This window comes from Mixophyes fleayi, chromosome 1 (assembly GCF_038048845.1).
Source record: "Mixophyes fleayi isolate aMixFle1 chromosome 1, aMixFle1.hap1, whole genome shotgun sequence".
Classification (NCBI taxonomy): Eukaryota; Metazoa; Chordata; class Amphibia; order Anura; family Limnodynastidae; genus Mixophyes; species Mixophyes fleayi.
In genome coordinates this window covers 211,404,888-211,427,125 of record NC_134402.1, presented here as the reverse complement: position 1 = coordinate 211,427,125, position 22,238 = coordinate 211,404,888, and the positions used below count along the sequence as shown (strand labels likewise).

At 40.6% G+C, this 22,238-nt stretch overlaps 1 protein-coding gene across 3 annotated transcripts in view; it reads right to left on the bottom strand.

The window, feature by feature from the left end:
• CREB3L3 (cAMP responsive element binding protein 3 like 3) overlaps window positions 1-16,050 on the bottom strand; it is a 169,832-nt gene extending 153,782 nt beyond the window's left edge. For 2 of the 3 annotated variants that reach the window (XM_075204863.1, XM_075204864.1), the window contains exon 1: window positions 15,893-16,050. In XM_075204863.1, coding sequence (XP_075060964.1) covers window positions 15,893-16,003 — 111 coding nt within the window. In that variant the 5' untranslated portion in view covers window positions 16,004-16,050. The remainder of the gene's footprint in view (window positions 1-15,892) is intronic. The other variant, XM_075204865.1, reaches the window with a different exon arrangement.
• Between the last annotated feature and the right edge of the window lie 6,188 nt (window positions 16,051-22,238).

The window sequence follows — 22,238 nt, the reverse complement described above, 5'->3', positions numbered from 1 at the left end:
AGTAGAATACCCAAAGCAGCCCATTATCAAGCTTAGTCCAGGGGTTATGAAAAGGTCTGCTAGCTCGGGAACTCAGAGACAGTGTGAAGGGCTACTGTCTGATGAGTATTGCATATGTAAGTTCTGTGACTCCCTAGTTGAAGAGAAGTGCATCCAGCAATGCCAGTCCACCAGTAACCTGGAAATAGGCAGGCATCCTCTAGAGGATTATCACTACTTAGTGGGTAAGGTTCTAAATCAAACTGAGTGCTGGGTGTGCTCACATGTGCCTCAGGGACAGCATAACGTAGGACTAGTGCCGTTCCTAATAAGCATCTCTGAGGTAGTCAAATTGAGGGGAGGGAGGCCCATAGAAGGGAGGTACAATAACACTAGGTCCCCTAGTCTGAAGCTTCGACAATACTCCTTAGACAGATCTTTACTGTGCCTAAACATCTCTCATGCAAAGCGTCTGGAGAATTGGGAAGCTGACCTATCAGATCAGACAATGGCTCGCCACACTCATGTTAGAGGGAGACTTGCAAGGTCACCAATAAGCAGGACTGTTGATGGACACCACAAATTCGGGCGTGTAACCAGAGCTGGATTAAGGCTTCGGGGGGCCCGGGGCACTTAAGACAGGGGGGCCCCTAAGATCTAAAATTAAGGGCATAGTGACACATCCTGCATTACATCACCTACAGCCCACAGTATGACACTTACAGCTCTCCCAGAGGGCTCGCTTAGGTTGTCTACATAAGAAAAATCATTGCTTCCACAAACTAAAATACTGTACATTAAAACAATCATCAATACACCACATTAAAATGGGTATTGACACCACACTAAAAACTAGCAATGATATCACACATTAAAAATACCATTGATAACGTACACTAAAACTAGCAATAATACCACACGCTAAAACTAGCAATGATACCGCAAATTAAAATACCATTGATAATGCATCATTGGGCATGGCCAGGCCACCCTCCTACAGACAAAAAACCTGCATTGTTGTGTACACCATTGAACGGTCACCAAAAATTGGGATTGTCCCACTAGAATAACAATATTTCACAGACTTTGCTGCTCTCTCCTACCTGTTCTTCTCACTTTCACCACCTGTGCTGCAGGTTTCTTTAGTTGCTGCTTGTCTGAATCCTGGAATGTTAGGGGCCCTATTTGGAAAAAAAACGGGTACATTTAGAAAATTACAGCCACCCCCAGCGTTAAATCAGTACCACCCATGATTAATAATTAGGCCTTCCTCCAACATTAAAATAATAGTATTCACATTTAATAAATAAGCCTATTTCCCTACCTATAAACAGCCCCAGCAATAAATTAATAATATTTACGTTTCAGAAATATACCTATTTCCTGCAACCGTCACTACCATTAAATAATTCATAGGCACATTTACTAAAGGGACCTCATTCTTCCCAAACTCACCCTTACATTCAGTAGCGCCCAAACCACCCCATCTTAAATTAATTAATTGTCCCCACTATTGTGCCTCTCCCCCCCCTTTTTCCTCATGCTGTGTTTATCCCCCTTTTTCCTTACTGTGCCTCTCTTCTCCCCCTTTTTCCTTACTGTGCCTCTCTTCTCCCCCTTTTTTCCTTACTGTGTTTCTCTTCTCCCCCTTTTTTCCTTACTGTGTCTCTCTTCTTCCTCTTTTTTCCTTACTGTGCCTCTCTTCTCCACCTTTTTCCTCCATACTGTGCCTCTCTTCTCCCCCTTTTTTCCTTACTGTGCCTCTCTTCTCCCCCTTTTTTCCTTACTGTGCCTCTCGTCTCCCCCTTTTTTCCTTACTGTGCCTCTCTTCTCCCCCTTTTTCCTTACTGTGCCTCTCTTCTCCCCCTTTTTTCCTTACTGTGCCTCTATTCTCCCCCTTTTTCCTTACTGTGCCTCTCTTCTCCCCCTTTTTTCCTTACTGTGCCTCTCTTCTCCCCCTTTTTTCCTTACTGTGCCTCTATTCTCCCCCTTTTTCCTTACTGTGCCTCTCTTCTCCCCCTTTTTTCCTTACTGTGCCTCTCTTCTCCCCCTTTTTTCCTTACTGTGCCTCTCTTCTCCCCCCTTTTTTTTTTACTTACCTTTCTGTTAGCTTCTTTCTTCTCTTCTGTCTTCTTGTTTCTTTCCTGGTTCTCTCCGCGCTGCTCCTCACTGAATGACAGGCGTGCCTTGATGACGTCACTCCTGTCATTCAGTGTTAACAGTGCAGAGAGGGAGGAGGAGGGACGCCAGCGGCGCGGTGAGGTGAGTATCTTTTTTTTTTTTTTTTCTTTATTTCACTACCCTGCTCCCCCCACCAACGAAGGGAGCCCCGTACACGCCAGCCCGCAAGCATCCCCCCTCCACCCAGGCGCCGCCACCGGGGGGGGCCGCCATTGAAAAAAAAAAGACAGGAGAATAAAAAAAAAAAAATCAGAGGTTAGGAGCGCGGCGGCGGGGGGCCCTCGGAGAGAGGGGGGCCCGGGGCACGTGCCCCCTGTGCCCCCCCCTTAATCCGGCTATGCGTGTAACTATACATAAGAAATTATCCATTGGAAAGGTCTCTATAGGTAATTGTAAGAATGTCATCCATGCCGACACTTGTCTTGAACGAATGGAGACACTAGGAATGGGTAGTTTTGTCAAAACCTTATGTGATATAATTAATGGGCATACTGTTCCTTATGTTCTCCCTGATGATGTGTACTTTGTTTGTGGGAGGAAAGCTTATTCCTGGGTGACTCCGAGTACCAAGGGTTTGTGTTTCTTAGCTAAACTGGTTCCGGAAATCATGACTATTACCCATGAAGAAATGGTTGGTATTCACAAGACTACATCACCACCATACATACATACACAGTATGAACACTGTGACAAGAGAAATCTGATTCCTGGTGAGAAGCCCATAGCTACAAAATTGATTAGTGAAACTGCTGGTTTTCAAGTTATGGTTGCTCTAGACCTCACCAGGACCGCTCGGGGAACGTTAAATTTTAAATATATTCAAGACCTAGCTAAATTGATAGATAATATAACCAAGATGTATGATGACACTTTCAGGTATACTGGAAGGGAGCTACAAGCGTACAAGAAGGAGTTGGTGCAACATAGGTTGGTACTGAATTATCTTACCTCTATTACTGGTGGATACTATGTGACTTTGGCTACCCAGTTTGGTGTCAAGTGTTCCACGTACATCACCAATAATACAGATGACCCCAAAGAGGTTATAGACCGGAAGATGGACGAAATTCTGCAACTGAAATGGGAATTTCGAAGGAATCATAATTCTTCGTTATATGATGTCGGGGAAAAGGTGGCAGGTTGGTTCTCGTGGTTGAACCCTGTAAAATGGTTCCCCCGATCTAGGGGAGTGGGTACAGGAAATGGTTGCTAGTGTAGGTAAGCTCCTTCTCATTATACTTGGTGTGATCTTAGCAATTGGTTTGTGTGTCAAATGTGTTCCTACTGTGTTGAAGTGTGGAAAACAGTCTCCTGGGAGAAACACTGAAAACGAGACTGAAAGGGTGGTGAGAGATACCGAGATCTTGGTCTGTGAAGAAATATTGTATAATCCTGAACTTGAAACGGTTATCATGTGATAGTTTGGTGTACTATCAAAGGGTGGAGCTGTCCATGTCAGCAAATTGGATAAAGTCATTTCAATTAATATCGAGTAAACTTGATTGTCTTTGTCTGAAATTATGCGTAGAGCACGCTACGGCGTAATTGGGCGTATCCAGCCGCAACACGTGGCAATAAACAGTTTCTACACTTTTACACACATTCGCACAAACATAAACATTTGTAAATAGTACACATTAATTGTAGTTGCAACACATAGTCAATTATGTCGAAATATAGTAGAATTCATGTTTAATAAAGAAGGTATATGCATACTAGTGAAACCAATGCTTCAGGTTAAGGGAAATGTTTAATGTTTGATATCATATTAATCCCCTTTACATCAGCAGCTGTCCGGTGCATTCGGCGAAGAGATCGCACATTGCATACTCTAGTTATTGATGTTAGGGAATAAACCTTTAATATGATACTGACTGTAAAATGCTAATGACTGGTTGTAATTGGAGTTATGGCGGGAAGAACAGAGCTCATCCCCTGGAGAGATGACCCCCACCTTTGGATTCCTTAGATTAAACCAGCCTATGATCTACAACCCCCTGGACCTTCCTTAAACCTGGACCAATAGAAGCAAGCCACATCATCTGCATTGTTTTACTGTATTTCTGTTTGCATATAAGCATGAGCCTCACATCCAGTGAAAAGACTTCTTGTCCACAGACTTCAGGATTGAATGACTGTTCGCTGGATCCATAGCGCCTGCGATAAGAAACGGCTGTACTTATTATTATTTTGTTTGAATTATTCTGCTACTTTTTGAGAATAAATATTTGTGCGTTGGAAACACGAATCGAGATTCGACAATCGATATTGGATAGTGACAAAACGCTCTTAACAATTCACTAAGGAAAAAACAGCTGCCAAAGGATAATATAGCAATTGTACGCATATGTTTAACTTAATCAAAGCCACTAATAAAAGTATAGCATGTGCACATGTATTATTATTATTTTTATTTTATTTATTTTTATCTGTGCAGACAAATCATCTTTTTATGTGAATATGTCTTCTCTAGTTTTTGTATGGGTTTTAATGCTATAAATTTTACCAAATTATATAACTTATCTGGGCAATGGTCTAATATACCCCCCAACCCATGAATTACAGGAACAATTTAGCCAGGTAAAATTTCCAGCAAAGACAGAGTCGCTTCTCAAGCCAGCAACTTGCACAACATCGCCGGTCCAGGGAGCATGGTAGCCTCTTTGGAATGTCAGGTGCTGAGGCAATATGCCTCTATAGGCGCCCAACTCATGTTATCCTGGACATTTTTGCAATTGTGCAGAGTGATCTAGAGCCTATATGAACATCCACACAATAATTCCACCGGTGCCCAAATTGTTGGCGGTATTACATTTCTGTTCCTCTGGGTCCTTCCAGATAACAGTTGATGGGAGCCTGAGGCCCTCCTTTAGCCTTGATTTGGAGGTGGTGCTGCGAGTCTTCCTGTTGTGCATCAATCCATTAATTTATAAGTCATTCAGAGTCCCTTGTGCCCATTATACAACAATTCTGTCAACTCACTGGGTTCCCACATTTCGTAGATGGTACACATGTTGCCTTGATATCAAAGGGATGAAATTAATCTATTTTTCCGAAAATAAAAAACATTTTTACTCTATGAATGCTCAGATGACATGTGATGCAGCGCTCCTCACCTGTAATCTGATTGCAAAGTTCCTAGGCTGCTCCCATTACACGCTTGTCATGAGGCAACCAGGCATATGGCAGAGACTATTCCAGAGGCAAGGAGGTAAGTATGGTAACTAACACATTTCTTACCTACACTAATAATCTACATAGTTTACATTTAATTTGTTTTGCAAAATAATAATCAGAAAAATGAAACTATAAAACACAATTCTATACTTTAGATGTGTTTTTTTTGTTTGGCCAAATAAACATAAATGCAACCACAACAATTAGTCAATTTACTAAAAGCATATGCTAGTCTTTCACTGACACATAAATGGGAGCTAAGGTGTCTGGACACATCTGGAAGTAATGGACTGAGAAGGGTGGCCTCTACTCTTGGACTGAATATCTGAAACAGTGTTAATACAAATGTATTTGCCACAATGTGAATGGCCCTATAACAAGCTTATATTGTAAGTAAACTCTTGTGCCTTTAAATTTTTTAACATCCTGTGTTTCCCATTATATCTTTTCAGTACTAACAATTTAAATAGCCTTACAGATTTTAAATAAATAGATAATACAATTTTGCTTTTTTATCTTTAGAATGGATATTTAGAGAATGTTGTAAAAATGTCCTTAAATTGATTTGTTCTAAATAAGCATGTTAATAAAATTTTTAAAGAAATGTTCTACCCCCATAAGAGATAGCGCATGCCGTTTTTGCCCTTGGCTTCTCAATTTTATATCGTATATCTGCACACATAGCAAGAAATTGAACCGACATTCAACCTTTTGAAAGTGCATATCTGTTGACTTGACTGGTCTGGTGGAGCCCTTCCTTTATGTATATGCCTGAAATTGTGTGTGAGATTTTTGCTTTCTGTGCAAAATTTCCATAACATCGCCATCCAGAGTGGGAATCCTTCTGAGGAAAATGCCGGGGTTGCTGGCCTGGAAGTAGAAGGATTTGCCAGAGTTGCAGTACTATTCTGGTCTAAAAATCTATGTTCATTCTGGACCGTAAATTTTCATGTAAGTAATAGTTCAATTAAAAGTTAAAGATCATTGTTATCATAGTACACAGCAAAAACAACATAATAAAAAAATTGTTGTATTTAATTTTAAAATGAACATAGGGACTTCGGGGCGTGGCGGCCTTGAGAGAGGACATATTTTTAAAGAGCTCCTTCGGTCTCTTTTCCATCTGTGATCATTGTGCCTCTTCGTTCGTCACAAACGACCCCAACTTGCCACCATCACAAGAGGAATAGAAGCAGGCAAGTGTGTTGCGGAGCACTAGCTTCATGCGTCACTTCTTAACCTGGAATCTTGCTCATATTCTTTTGAGCACATGGTGTGGCCACCATCTTGGAACTGTGGCCTAGCAGAACTTAATTGCTGAGACCTTTATCTCCCCTGCATAAGCCTCCCTGTTACTTTGTACCGGCTTGGGGCTGTAGTCCGTTACCACTTACGTTGGAGGGACAAATTATCTGGCTCTGGAACTTCAGTGCTGTGGTGTTCCTCGGCTACTCTCGTGGATCAAATCGTCCTGACGCGGATTTGGGAATTATCAGCTTCCTGACCTCTAACAAGTATTTGGTGGTTTTGTGTGTATCCTTGCGTACCTTTCACTGGGTGATTACAATTACGATTCATGCCAGCATAGCCGTTCCCCAGCATCATTGGAGAGAAGGCGGTAAGAGTTTACTATATACACTACCTTATCTACTATTCTGCTTTACTACCACCCGTTATTGTACTTATACTGTGTGTTTTACCAGCCAAATGTTGGGAACAGCTTTGACTTTTCTGACTTTATACTTCTGTGTGCTTGAACCTGGCAGTTTGGGATCCATACAACATGTGACCTCTTCCACAACTTGTATTTTATACCAAACAGCAGTCTACACTGTTTATAACCTCTCCTCGGATATGTGGACTAGTGTCCCTGCTGCTTACTTGTACATTTTTTCTCTATGTGAGGCACCTGGTATCTACTGGATATTGACTGACTTTGTTTGAATGCTTGAGAGACATTGATTGATCTGCACGTCAACGCAAGATTGCCTTTTGGACTTTGTTCACCATTCCTACCTTGCATCTCAAGCTGCTGCCCGTCCGGGCGAGGTGTCATCTATGTTATCAGCTATTTTATATGGTGACGTCTGGATGGTTGTCAACATCACACTACTCATCTGTGATTGTGTAAGGTGATGTTCATATATAAGAAAGCTTGACTGTTCTTTTTGCAACTGTACTATGTGTGTTTGTGTGTTTATATTTTCTTTTTTGTGTATTTGCCTTTTACCCTTCATATTGTTGTCTGTATTTATGTTTTTTTTATTTCAATATTCTATTTGGGTGACTTGCCAATCTATACTCCTGCACCTTTATTATTGAAAAACATATGTGCAAAACACCTGGCAGAAAAATGAGAAAATCAAAGCAATCTGCCACTAGTTCTCAGGCACAGAATTCTCCCCCATCTCCTTCTCCTGGCTTTTTTTTTTAGCATGATCTCATCACAGCCTTAGGCGCCTCAAGTGACAGCAAACACATTATTATTGAGAAAGCCAATATAGTCTTTAGTGAGATGACACTGACAAGAGGCCGAGGGCAGTTATTGCCAAATTTCTTAATTATAGGGTCAAAGAGATCATCATATACTTTTCACAGAGTAGGCTCTCTGCTATTGAGAGGCTCTAAAATTTTAAGATTTCAGGCCTTCTTGACCACTGTCTCTCAAAAACATAGCGATTTTACACCTCTCTGCAAGTGCCTCTTTAAAAGCCAAATCCGCTTTACCGTGTAGTACCCAGCAAAACTTTGAATCACTAGAAATTGCTTTTATAAACCTGCCAATGCAAGGGAGTTTATTAGACAACTGAATTTCCCTGATGATATGTCATTGTCATTTTGGTCACCCAATTAATTCTGCTTAATTGTGGAGCAATTTTGATGCTGCATTGTTTGTTCTTTTTTGTAATATTATTCATGTATCTGCTGTCTGGTGGCAGATGCATGACCACAAATCAGGAAGAAAATTAGAAAAAGGAGTAGTTTGAAAGCAGGAATGTTTTGGTTCGATAACTTTTTATGCTTTTTACAATTTGCATTTTGAAATTATTAGCTAGCTTCATGCTGTTTATTATTTTCATTGTTCACAAGTTTTGTTACCCAGGTGCCATCATACTAATTTCTGCATGAGAGTGGACTCTTGTCCAACTCTCTGTGATAGGGTGAGTGTTGACAATAGGCTTATTGTTGTTCTTATAAGGATGGGTGTTGGTTGATGTCAACAATACTTTGTCATCGCTAGGTTTACATGATGTTTTCACTACGTTCCGTGTAGTCTCCTGGAAAGTGGGAGGTCTCAATACACCGATTAAAAGAAAAAAGTTGTGGCCCACCTGAAGACCTTGTCGCCTGACGCAGTCTTCCTCCAGGAGACACACTAATATTGTGCACAAGGAATGACCCTTAAGGAGACCTGTATTCAGGTTTGTTTCTTGGCTCCTTATGTGACGAAAAACGGGGAGTTGAAATCCTATTTAATAAAAGACTGTGAAATTCAATTGAGGATTCACTTATATACACCGAGGGTAGATATATACTCCTTCATTTAACTATAGGTGGGGAAAGATTTACATTGTTAAATATTTATACTCCTAATATGCCCAATTGCAGGTTATTTACCAAATTGTCCCGCTTACTGCTTCAGAGGGAGAATCCCAACTTCATAGTCGTTGAGGACTTTAACACTCCCTATTAGACAAATGCAATATTCCATCATCTTGTCCTTGCTCTGGCTTGCAAAGTCTGCTTTTTTTTTTTTAAGACTTGCCATGGTATTAAGGACCCTTGCAGACTTTATAATCTAATGGGGAAAACCTATACATTCCATTACGGGTTCATCATATGTTTTCTTGAATAGATTACTTGTTAACCTAGGATCAATTATTCTCAAGAGTCAGCTTCCCCAAATGAGAGCATTTTAACCCATAAATGGTTACAATTTGTGAAAAACAATTTAGCTCATTGGGATGACCCTGTTTTATTTTGGGAAATTTCAAAAGTGGTACTTAGAGGACATACCATTGCTTATCTGGCCAAAAATAAAATGGGATTATCAAACATAGAATGATCACCTCCAAGGCTGTGCAATCTGCCTCTAACCTAGAAATTGATATGAAAGAGAGACAACTCCTTGAAAGCCTCCTAATTTCCAAAGCGCAGTCCAGACATGACTATTCTAAAAAATGCTATTATAGGTGGGGGAATAAGGCGGGTAACAATTGTGACCAGACCCCATTGTAAAAATCAGCATATTTTGTCAATACAAAACACATCTACAAGGGCAAAACATGTTACCACATCTAAAACATCTTATCTGTCTGTATCTGCCTGCATCTTATATACTCTGCCCATCTATTTCTATTAACTTTCCTAATATTTGCTTGCATATATTTCTATCAACTTTCCTCTGAATCTTTAACTCTACATACCTTATCTGTTGAACTTATTTACCTTATATGTATTCTGCTTGTATCTTATAATATATTTTGCTTGCATATATATGTAAAGTTTATATCTATTTCTATTAACTATTTAACTCTAATCCTGCTATCTAACTACTACCTTAAGTGACTATTTCTTTCTTAATCTTTAACTCTATTTATCTTATCTATTACATTTTACATACAAATGTATATATCCCTGCAATTTAAGTAACTTTTATAAAGGCTTAGAACCAAATAGACCCCTAAGGGGTTAAATCTGGCGCTCTACAGGAAAAGTAAATATATTTTGAATCAACGTGAACACATAAATATGTTACATATACAGAGGAAAAAATTCTCTAGAGGATAAACCACCCTCCCCTGCAGCTCATTAAGGGCCTATTGACACCCTAAAAAGAAGAGAAATTAACTGAAAAATGGCACTAGGGGGGGGGGGGATAGTCAATTATCCTAAAGAATTAAATGAGATTGGCTCATACTTCAAATAAAAGTAATATTTAATACATCACACATTAAAATATGCATATATCAAAAACCCCAAAAAATAAACAAAAACACACATATCCTGCTTAAAAAACTAATATTAAATAAATATACTGTCATGTGCAAGCGAATTTTTAGGCGTAAATCTGCAAATATATGTTTGTGAATTATGTCCTAGAAATAGTGTGACATGGTTCTCTTAGAAGCTATTAGATCAATGGGTTTTGTGTATGTTAAACTACCCAGAGGGGGCTGGTAGATAAGGGTAGCACCTTATACCATTTATGGCAGGACGCAAAAGTGAAAGCCTTTGAGGATATCTCTTGCAAGACAATGAAATCTAACACATGTTTGGGAGTCCCCAGACATGCCGACTGCAGAGACTGGGTTGTATGTTATTGACAGATTCAAGCTGAATAGGGTCACAGGAAAATATCATCTCATTTTCTCCAATATCATACCTACCAGAGGCATGTGTGGTATGCAGATGAAGGGAAACTTATGACCTGTTGTGTGGAGGTAAAATCACATTTGTAAACCATACTGTTGAAAAGTTAGGACAGTGTAAAGAAAACTTGACTTAAAGGTATTCCAACAGCAAAGTCATAAAACCCTAATTTGCATTCTACCATCCTGTGGGTTCTGACCTCACAGGAAAGGGGGCTGGGGGTCCTGTAGCTGGGTTTTAAAACTATAGTGAAAATGTAAGTCTTGGTTCACTCTGAGGGAGTCATTTGATTGAAGAGGTCCCATTTTTCCTGCTTCTCCCAGCACCAGAAACTTGATTCTAAGTGAGGTATCAATTCTGTGTTTCATCCTTTTTATTTTATAAAAAACAATTGCACTATATTTGTATGTCTTTTATTATCTGTTTATCTTAAGCATTGTGGATGTATTTTCCATATTAAATTACACTTAATAAGTTCTATTCTCTGTGTTCTTACGAATTCACGCGACAGTTTGGTCCAGACGCTATATAATTGAAACTGTGCAAACCTTGTGGTTTATGTGAACTCTGATTAAAGTAAATTGTGTTAGATTAATGCTAGGGAGAACCGAAGGCTTCCTAAATAAGAGTGTCAGCTCATGTCCGAAAAAACCTTGGATAAATTAGTATCGCAAAGCTAGTGTGTAGCATAGATAGGGAAGGATTTAATCATTTTAGACAGACCAGGTGGTTGTGTTTTGGTTAACCCTGTGTCACACCCGCATCACGCAGACTCAGGTGAGTGCTGTTCATGACATATATCAATATAAAAGTAAACAATCCAATTACTTGACAGGGCTCCTGTATAGAAATTACAAAATAAATGGCCAGGCCGGACTAATTCTGGATCAATTTCCTTTGTTGAGTGTCCAGATTAGGCTTAAAAAGTCCCAATATTCATCATAATAAAGTATGAAAATAAAGAGTCAAAATATTGTTTTCAGTAAATAAAATAGTCCAGTAAACGGAACTTCTAGAAAATAGGCTGCAGTCAAAATATGAACTTATCCAAGCTGTATCAAGTGTTAATGGATATTACCCCAAACTGGGAATAAAAGCTGGATATGTCTGTTTTTGATTATTATTTTGGGTTTTTGATATATGCATATTTTAATGTGTGGTGTATTAAATATTACTTTTATTTGAAGTATGAGCCAATCTCATTTAATTCTTTTGGAGATGAACTATCCCCCCCCCAGCACCATTATTCAGTTCATTTTACAAAGGCTGGCTTTTTATCACAAAGGCATGCTTCTTACACAGTCCTCCTTCCCCCTCGTCAAGCATGCCCTTAGGCCCGACCACAAGTTACACACATACATGCGCCATGCTACCTTCGTATCTCACTCTCTTATTTATCTTGCTATTTTCTCATACTTTCATATCTTTCTCTCTCTCATTTAATCTTAAACACATTTCTCTTTAGACATTTAAACACATTTACTATTTAAACACACACAAACATGAGCTTGCTTAAACACATTCTCTCTCTTTCACTTCACATCTAAACACACACTACACAAAAGGGTAATACTGACCATACAGTTATATACATTTCTGTCTTACAGCCTGAACATTAATATGTGTGTGTATATGTATATATATATATATATATATATATATATATATATATATATATATATAAATATATATATATACACACACACACATACACACATACACACACACACACAAAGGAAACCCTGAACCTAAATATACAACTGAGGATTGCTAAAGTATAAAGTTAATAACAGCAACAAAAACAGAATAGGATATTATAAACCCACATCTGAAGTATTAACATCATACCTGAATCTATAATGTATTATCTGTATTGAATTTATGCATTTATGCATTGTATGTTTGATTATCTTTGTAAAGTAAAAGACTTGTACCTTTCCGCCTGTTTTGTATGTTTATATAACTGGAATGAATAGGATGAATGGATGTTTATATAGATAATACAGTATAGTGAAGTAAATAACAGATTGGTATTTATTTAGCGATTGGCACATAATGGTGGGCTATCTGATGTGGAGGTCAATAGATGTGTAATGCTTAGGCGGTATAAAGCCTTGTCAAACAGAGGGATTGTGTGTGCTCTTATAGATTTCTAGTTGGGATGCGTAAGCATAACAGCTGGGATACCTTGTCTATGGTTGACATGGTACAAGGCGAAGGCTAAAAAGGTTGCGTATATAATATAATATAGTATATAAAATAATGCCTCTAAAGTACATCTGAGATGTCATGGGTGCATATTATTCGACGTGACTAAAATAGCACAAAAAAAATGCAAATTGCGTGATATCCCAATAATTAATGAGATTAGTTATTAATAAGATCAAGGGCATTGTATGATTATTATGGAACACAGGATCCTACAACAAGCATTCTATAAATGTTGATACAAAACCGGACACCGATTATGGATATTTCTCATAATAAGCTCTTTTTTTACCTTTAGAATAGACTGGCTCGAATTCTCATTGCATAAGGAAATAAGTGTCTAGAACTTTTTTAAAGTGTGGGAAAGTTTTATTGACACTTTACCTAACACATTAAAGTCTTAAATTTCTTTATACTTCAAATTCACAACCTGGTATGAGACCAGGCTACTCATGGAGAATCCATCTTTTAATGTTTATTTTCACTCTGATATATCTACCTACTGGTGGTATGATTGGGTCTCATGTAATCTTTCAGAGGCATTCCATGATCTGTTGGCCTGAACACTGTAAACTGCTGTTACTGTCTCTTTAATGTTTTCACTACTTGTGAATCGTATAATTATATTACTCATGTTAAGTCTAATATTGAATGCACCTGGGTTTTGCTTTAACTTGCTTTGATTTGATTTGTTGAACTGTAATTTTCTTTACTAATTTTCTGCTTTCAATAACACAGAAATAAAAAAATTAAAAAATAACAATGAACATAGGCAAAAAACCAACACAAACACAGACATTAAGGGCCTAATTCATGTTTGGATGTAAGTCAGATTTCATGCAGCATCTTGCGTAAAATAATTCTGTGCCTGCTCAGAATCAGACCTTATGTCAATGAACACAATGGCATGCTATTTATGCCCAAAAGTAAAAGGCCCTTATAACTGGCTATTACTTGAGAGGTGGAACAGGGGAGGGAAGGGGCAGACTGGTTTTGGCAATGTACAGTAATGTTAATCTGAAGTAGATGTGGACGATTAAAGTCCTAGGTTTTTCATCAGTACACCTGGTTTCAGCAGTAACATTTGCACTCACTACAGATCAGGTCTAAATGCGGACAGATAGTGAAGACTGACACCCACAGCATAGTCTTTGAATTAAAAAGTACACATATGTGTGCCACTAGCTAGAACAGAACATTTGTTCACAAGTAAGAAAGGCTATAAAACTACATTGTATGTACAGTACGCATTGCAAGTATCTTTATTTATTTATGTATTTAATGCAAAAAGAGAATAAAAAAAAGATTATACTGTTAACAGTTGTTCTTCTATTTTATATTACAATTTTTAAGTGTTTTGATGCTACTTTTTATTGTACATATACATGTGCATATACTACAGTCTGTCCTATCTGACTACGTATGGCAAGCTTAGTTTTTTGGCAAAGAGTACTTACACCAATATTTAAAATTCATCATACCTTGAGATACACTTGGATTTGCATACAGTTGGAGCTATGCTCAGATTCTGTGCTCTTTTTTGGAATTGAATGAGGCCCAAAGCGTATGTAATAATATGAGCATATCTTAGACTTGTTACCTCTTACGTCTGGAGAGGCGGAGCAGGAATGGGCATAATGGTGTGTACACATTAGTGTAGCATGCCCCCTAGATATGCAAACAAAGGAGACTTGGACACACTCCAGATACAGTTCTTAGGAGACATATCTTTTGCTGGTACAGGAAGCCTAGTAAAAAGATGTGATAATGATGATGACACCCGCAGCACAATGTGTGCGTGATGTAGAAATACTTTTGTGTTTTGAGTTGGATGTCCAGATACATGCGACTCAACATACACACGTAAGTCTGCTGCATTTGCAAAAAAAAATTTACGTATATGTTCAGAGCGCAAAAAAATGAGGCCTATATTGAAAATACACAAAGGTCCTTATTTAAAGTTAGGAAAAAATCCAGCAGAAGGGTGCATTATGCACCCAGACAAACTGATGGTAGAGGTGCAAATGTAATTTTTTTTTTTCGTGCAGACCAAATACTGCTTGCTTTTGCTTGCAGCACACAAATACTGGACACTGTAATTTATAGTTTACAGTGATTTGCCTCCAATGAAGCGCAACGTGATTTTGCCAAGGTGTAAGAGATCATTAGTCATGTTTACTAAGCTAATTTTATTTATAACCAGCATGCTAACAATATAGATAGAAAGTAAACATATGTCACAATCAATAGCATCAAGATAGATAGCATATATCAATAATTATTATGTACATTTTTAACATATTGTTTTTCAGTAATACAAATTCTGTGTATGAATTGCAAATCATCAGATATATTTTGCCAAATTAATTGCTGCCAAAACTCATCTGCTGATCATAAATTGCTATAAACAGTGAGATATTTGTTCTTGGACTTTACCCCAAAAGTGTGTGTGTTTGTGTGTCTCATGCAGATGACTAAACACAGGGTCCAAAGGCAAAGAAAGGAACTGGACTGTTCACTGATATATAGTTCACTGTATGTTCAAGTACTTTTAAATTTTCTTGTACTGGGGTCATCTTTCTTTCCTATCGAACCTTTTCGTTATGGGAAATGCAGATAATTATTTGTGATCCAAAACTGGAATACAGGGACTCAGATAGCCACAAATTATATAAAACCATAATTCCAAACATTTAAAATGTCATTAAGAGGGACATTAGAAATGTATTGCCTGTTCAAAGACTTGAATATGCACCTTGATACAAAGAAACAAATGGCATGGCTACAAACAGGACAGGGCACTAGCACTTAATAATCTATAAGGTTAGTCAAGTCACTTTCTGTGAGTCAGTGTGAATGTACACAAATATATTCATATAGCTGTATATATATCAAAACCCATATATCCTTAAAGAAGGACAATTTATAAAAAAAGGTACAGGTGGATTTGAGTCTGTCCCTCCAAAAAACGTACCTGTCTCTTTTCCACCTCCATGTCTATCAGAGATTCATTCACCATAAGTTTATCTTCTGACCAATTTCTCTTCTTCCAGAGACCATATTTTTCTCTGCTTAGCCCACTCATCTATCCACTCTGTAAAATGTTGTACTTGCCTATTACAAAACAATTTCCTTGTTCCCACCCCCAGATATTTGTCACTGGGCTGGGACAGAGTCACATAGTGTTTGTGAAACAAGAGTGCAAAGTCCCCCAAGATGAAGTTGCTATGACCTTTAACATATATTACTGTACTAATAACACTATAAGGGAGAGCCTGCTCTCAATTATGTCAATTATGTCAATGGAACATCCTAACCTTATATTATAATACATATCTCAAAATCTAGCTCTAAAGGGGTTTAGATATAGATATTGATATATATATATATATATATATATATATATATATATATATATATATATATATATATAATATATATATATATATATATATATATATAGAGAGAGAGAGAGAGAGAGAGAGAGAGAGAGAGAGAGAAAGTACACCATTCACAGGAATCGGACACAGGTATGCTGATCCATTTAGCTGTTTACTAGCAGTTGTCAGGATGGTAAAACAGTTACAATGCTCGTACAGCAATCATACCCAGTAAAAGTGCACGAAAATCCTCACCACCTACACCTGGCTAGACATTACTTCCCTGTTTACTCGCCGGCCACTTACTGGCATCGGTGGTGCAACCCACACATACAGACAGTGTCTTTATCCTCCATCCCAAGCACTACAACAAATCACAGCAAACCAATCAAACCTCTGTGGAACACGTGTGTGTGTGTGTGTGTGTGTGTGTGTGTGTGTGTGTGTGTGCGCTAAGAGAGGATCCTAGGTAAAACTTAACCCTGTCTGTAGCCTGCTGCTGCAGAGTAAATCTGTCCCTACCTGTTCCCTTATAGGGGAACTATGGCAAATATCCCTCTTTGCCACATACCCCTCCCCTTAGCGTCGCCAACCTTGGTGACGCTGACACTGTGGAGAGCGCATCCCGGCGGGAAAGTGCGTCTGCATTTGTGTGCAGACTCCCTGGCCTATGCTCCACTGTGAAATGGTAGGGCTGCAGCACCAGGAACCATCAAGTTACCCGGGCATTCACCTCCTTGTTCCTGTGCATCCACTTTAGTGGTGCATGGTCAGTGACCAAGGTGAATTCCCTGCCCAGGAGCTAGTACCTGAGAGCCTCGGTAGCCCATTTGATGGCTAAGCACTCCTGTTCCACTGAGGAGTATTTCTTCTCCCTTGGCAGAAGTTTGCGGCTTAGGTAGAGGATGGGTTTCTCCTTCCCATCAAATCTCTGTGATAACACAGCACCCAAACCTACGCCAGAGGCATCCGTTTGTAGATACAATCTCCTGCTGAAATCAGACGCTTGAAGTATTGGTGCCAAACACAGAGCCAGCCGAAGATCCCACCAGGCCGCTTCCGCTGCTTCCGACCAGACGAATTTGTCTGGACAAGCTTTTTTTAGGAGTTCTGTCAGGGGAGCAGTCCTAGTGGGAAAAATTAGCCATAAACCGGCGATAGTAGCCCACTAGGCCCAGAAAGGTTCTCAGCTGGGTCTTCCGCACAGGCTTGGGCCAATCTCTGACAGCCTTTATTTTATCCACTTGGGGTTTGACCTGACCCTGTCCCACAACATACCCCAAGTATTCGGCCTCACGCATGGCCAATGCGCACTTCTCCGGATTGGTGATTAGTGAGGCTAATACTGCCTCCACTTTAGGTAGATGGGTCTCCCAGTCCTGGGAGTGGATGACGATGTCATCTAAGTATGCAGCTGCATACTCCTGGTGTGGTTTCTGGAGTCGATTCATGGCTCTTTGGAAGGTGGCGGGAGCCCCATGTAGCCCGAAACGAAAGGCAGAACTTTATACTGGAACAACCCAGGCTCTTTGCACTTGAGGCAGATTGGACTTAATGCAGGTTTATCCAGCAATCTCCCCTCACCAACATCCGGTCCACTGTTCCATATGCCAGTCTTTGACCGAGGCACAAACTGTGGAGCGGGCAACGGAGGTTTGGGAATATGCTGCAAGGCGTTGTATCTCCACTACAGCAGACAATTCCCCATATGACTGAGGATCCGTCTGTCGCGCCCACCTTTGGAGCCCTTGGTCCATACCCCGGATTCAGTAGTCAATGGCCAGAATTTCGATCATTCTGTCCGCAGTGTTCTTTTCTGGCTGCAACCACTTTGTTAGTGTTCTACCAAGTTCAGCAAGCTGAGCCCAAACTGGTATATCTTGGGAGAGTCTCCAGTTATAATATCGTTGGGCCTCCCCTGCTCTGGTGACTCCAACCCTCGCTAAGATGGCAGTTTTTAGCCGCTGATAATCGCCAGCCTGGTCCTCCTGTAGGTCTATATAGGTTCGCTGTGCTTCTTCTGAAAGATAGGGAGACAGGTATTCGGACCAAGACCCAGGTGGCCACATGGCTCGGGTGGCGGCACGCTCAAAGGCTATTAGATATGCCTCACATCATCATCAGAAGTTAATTTCTGTAGCGTGGCGGTAGACAGAGCACCTCTATCCCGCCTCCCCTGAGTGATCTCCTCACAGAGAAGTCGGGTAATTTCCTCCTGCACTGCTGCCATATGCACTAGGGTTCTTTAAATGTCTTCCATTCCCACAGGAGTTTGTGCTGGGAAATGAAACCTAGCTTCTCTCAGCAGTCAGGTAACAACAAAAGATTCTGGGCCACACTCAATTCACAACTGAGTGTGGTACTACAATTACCAGAAAATAAATTTGTTTTTGTTTGTTTTTAAACTCCTTTTTTTACCCAGCTGACTTATGTTGTGAAACCTTCACTGGTAAATAGCAAACAAACCCAAAATATTTTTTTTTTCTTGGACCACAACCAACTCAGTCTGAACCCTTAATAAGTGTGGCACTACAATAACCAGCAGTGTTTTAACTTCTGCTTTCTTTTGCAACAAAACAGGTGCTAATCAGTTCCCAATGCAAAGGTTTGTCTCTTCACAGCAACACATTTGATTGATTTACTGGACCACACCTAATTCACAGTCTGAACCTTTAACAAGTGTGGCACTACAATGACCAGCAGTGTTTTAACTTCTGCTTTCTTTTGCACCAAAACAGGCGCTAATCAGTTCCCAATGCAAAGGTTTGTCTCTTCAGTAATACATTTGAAACAAAAGCATTACAACAGTTTGGTGGATTATAGTGGTTTTTAACAGACTCCACTCACCATCCTTGCATCTGGAGGCTGGGAGGACGGTTGTCTTAGATGTCCTACAGATCCCACGATGATAAGACTTGTGAGAAAGTAGACCATTCACAGGAATCGGACACAGGTATGCTGATCCATTTAGCTGTTTATTAACATTTGTCAGGATGGTAAAACAGCTCCAATGCTGGTACAGCAATCATACCCAGTAAAAGTGCACGAAAATCCCCACCACCTACATCTGGCTAGATATTACTTCCCTGTCTACTCGCTGGCCACTTACTGGCACCAGTGGTGCCACCTACACATACAGACAGTGGGCCTGATTCATTAAGGTACGGATACGTATCTTTCCGCATTGTCATTTGCGTAGCGTACTCTAAGAGACGCAGACACTTACGCTAGAGAAATAAGAATCTCAAAGTCAAAAAACACACCCATTTGCGGTCTTTTACACTTACGCTATAGGAATAAGAATCTCAAAGTCGGAAAACACACCCACCTGCGGTCCTTTAGACACAGTAGAAGAAGAAGCAACGGATCACAAGCACTTTACGTTAAGCTAAGCAATGTATACGTCACGGCCAATGTGGGAGGTCTGACGAATTTGTTTACACATATCACAACACAATCCCTGTGGGTATTTTAACAATATAGCTGTTAACTAATTGTTCATTGTCAAGTTTAACAGATGTGGTACACTTTGATATATATTTTTTGATATAATATTTTTTGTTTGCTATTAATTAGCGTAATCAACACTTATCCCTAAAAGACAGATTGCTGATGGGCTTTGTGTGTTTTGGAGTTCAAGTGGCCGTATAGTACGCAAAATGCATGTACATCGCTCGATTAAAATCACATGAATAAAGGATCTCTGAAAATGTATGTAGTTGTATAATTCCATCTGGGTCGTTATGAAAATGTATAGCATACTCTTCCATAAGACAGACAGACAGACACACACACACACACACACACACACACATACACAGACACACACACTAGAGTGCATACTATCTCCACACCAGGGGAGGGCTGGCAGCACTGGCCCACAAGTAGCGGCCCATTTTTAAAGGGTACAATATATATTTATCTATATCAAAAGAGGCTATTTTAGTGTTGCTTAATCCATATATATATTTTTATGCCCAGGCCCAGAGCTGGATTAAGGCTCTGGGGGGCCTGGCCACTTTAGACAGGGTAACCCCTATTTGGTTAAAAAAAAATAAAAAATGGGAAGATAAAATTTACAAAACTTATAAAACAACAATCCCCGGCATTAAATCAATATATAACCCACGTTTTATAATTAGGTCCCCCCTTTATGCCCACATGCTTTAGTCACACATGCCTCCCCCTTCTGCCCACATGCATTAGTCACACCCAACCTCTGCCCAACACCTTTAGCCACACATATTCGCCCCTCTGCCCCAGTACCTTTAGACACACATGCCCCCCTCTTCCCCCGGCACCTTTAGTCACACATGCCCACCCTCTGCCCCCAGCACCATTAGTCACACATTTTCCCCCCTCTGCCCCAGCACCATAAGTCACACATTTCCCCCCCCTCTGCCCCAGCACCATTAGTCACACATTTCACCCCCTCTGCCCCAGCACCATTAGTCACACATTCCCCCCCCCCTCTGCTCCTAGCACCTTTAGTCACACATGCCCCCTCTTCCCCCAGCAACTTTAGTCACACATGCCCCCCCTCTTCCCCCAGCACCATTAGTCACACATTTCCCCCCCTCTGCCCCAGCACCATTAGTCACACATATCCCCCCCTCTGCCCCCAGCACTTTTAGTCACACATGCCCCCATCTGCCCCCAGCACCTTTAGTCACACATGCCCCCCCTCTGCCCCCAGCGCCTTTAGTCACACATTTGCCCCCAGCACCTTTAGTCCCACATACCCCCCTCTGCCCACATGCTTTAGTCACACATCTGCCCAGCACCTTTAGTCACAAATGCCCCCCTCTGCCCCCAGCACCCCCCTCTGCCCCCAGCACCACTGGACTCCACAACCACAGGTCCCTCTGTATTATCTTGAGGGCACTGCTGTGCTTGACTGAGGACTTTTCAATTGTGACAGCATCCAATGCAGCGACAGTAGACATGTCTGCAATGGTTGGCAGGTCCTTCAGTCCGGACCAGATGTTATCAGCATCCCCGCCAGCGGCTCTTTTAGGAAAACTGAGCTTTTTCCTCGCAGCCATAGATGTGGAAGAAAATGAGGGTGGAGCTGTTGGCATGTCACGGTCCTCTTCAGAGGACAATCTCCTGACCAGAAGGTCTTTGCACCGCTGTAGACTTGTGTCCGCCGGAAACAGAAACACAACATACGCTTTAAACCGAGGATCGAGCACGGTGGCCAGAATGTATTCCTCTGACTTTAAAAGAGTGACTACCCTTGGATCCTGGCAAAGCGTACGAAGGGCTTCATCCACAAGAGCTACATGCTTTGTTGGATCGCAATGCTTTACCAGCTCCTCCCTCACTTTCTCCAGCTGCTTCTGCAACAGCCTGATCAGGGGAATGACCTGACTCAAGCTGGCAGTGTCGGAACTGACTTCTCGTGTGGCAAGTTCAAACGGCTGGAGAACCTTGCACAACACGGAAATCAGTCTCCACTGAGCTTGACTCAGGCGCATCCCCACTCCTTTGCCTATGTCATAGGTGGCTGTGTAGGCCTGAATGGCCTTTTGCTGCTCCTCCATCCTCTGCAGCATATAGAGGGTGGAGTTCCAGCGCGTCACAACCTCTTGTTTGAGGTGATGGCAGGGCAGGTTCATGCTTTTTTGATGTGCCTCTAGTCTGCGGTAGGCACTGGCTGAATGCCGAAAGTGTCCAGCAATTTTGCGCGCCACCGCAAGCATCTCCTGCACACCCCTGTCACTCTTCAGGTAATGCTGCACCACCAAATTAATGGTGTGGGCAAAACATGGGACGTGCTGGAAATTGCCCATATTTAATGCCCGCACAATGTTACTGGCATTGTCTGACACCACAAATCCCCATGAGAGTCTAAGTGGGGTAAGCCACTGGGAGATAATTTCCCTCATTTTCTCTAATATGTTGTCAGCGTTGTGCCTCTTATTAAAGCCTGTAATA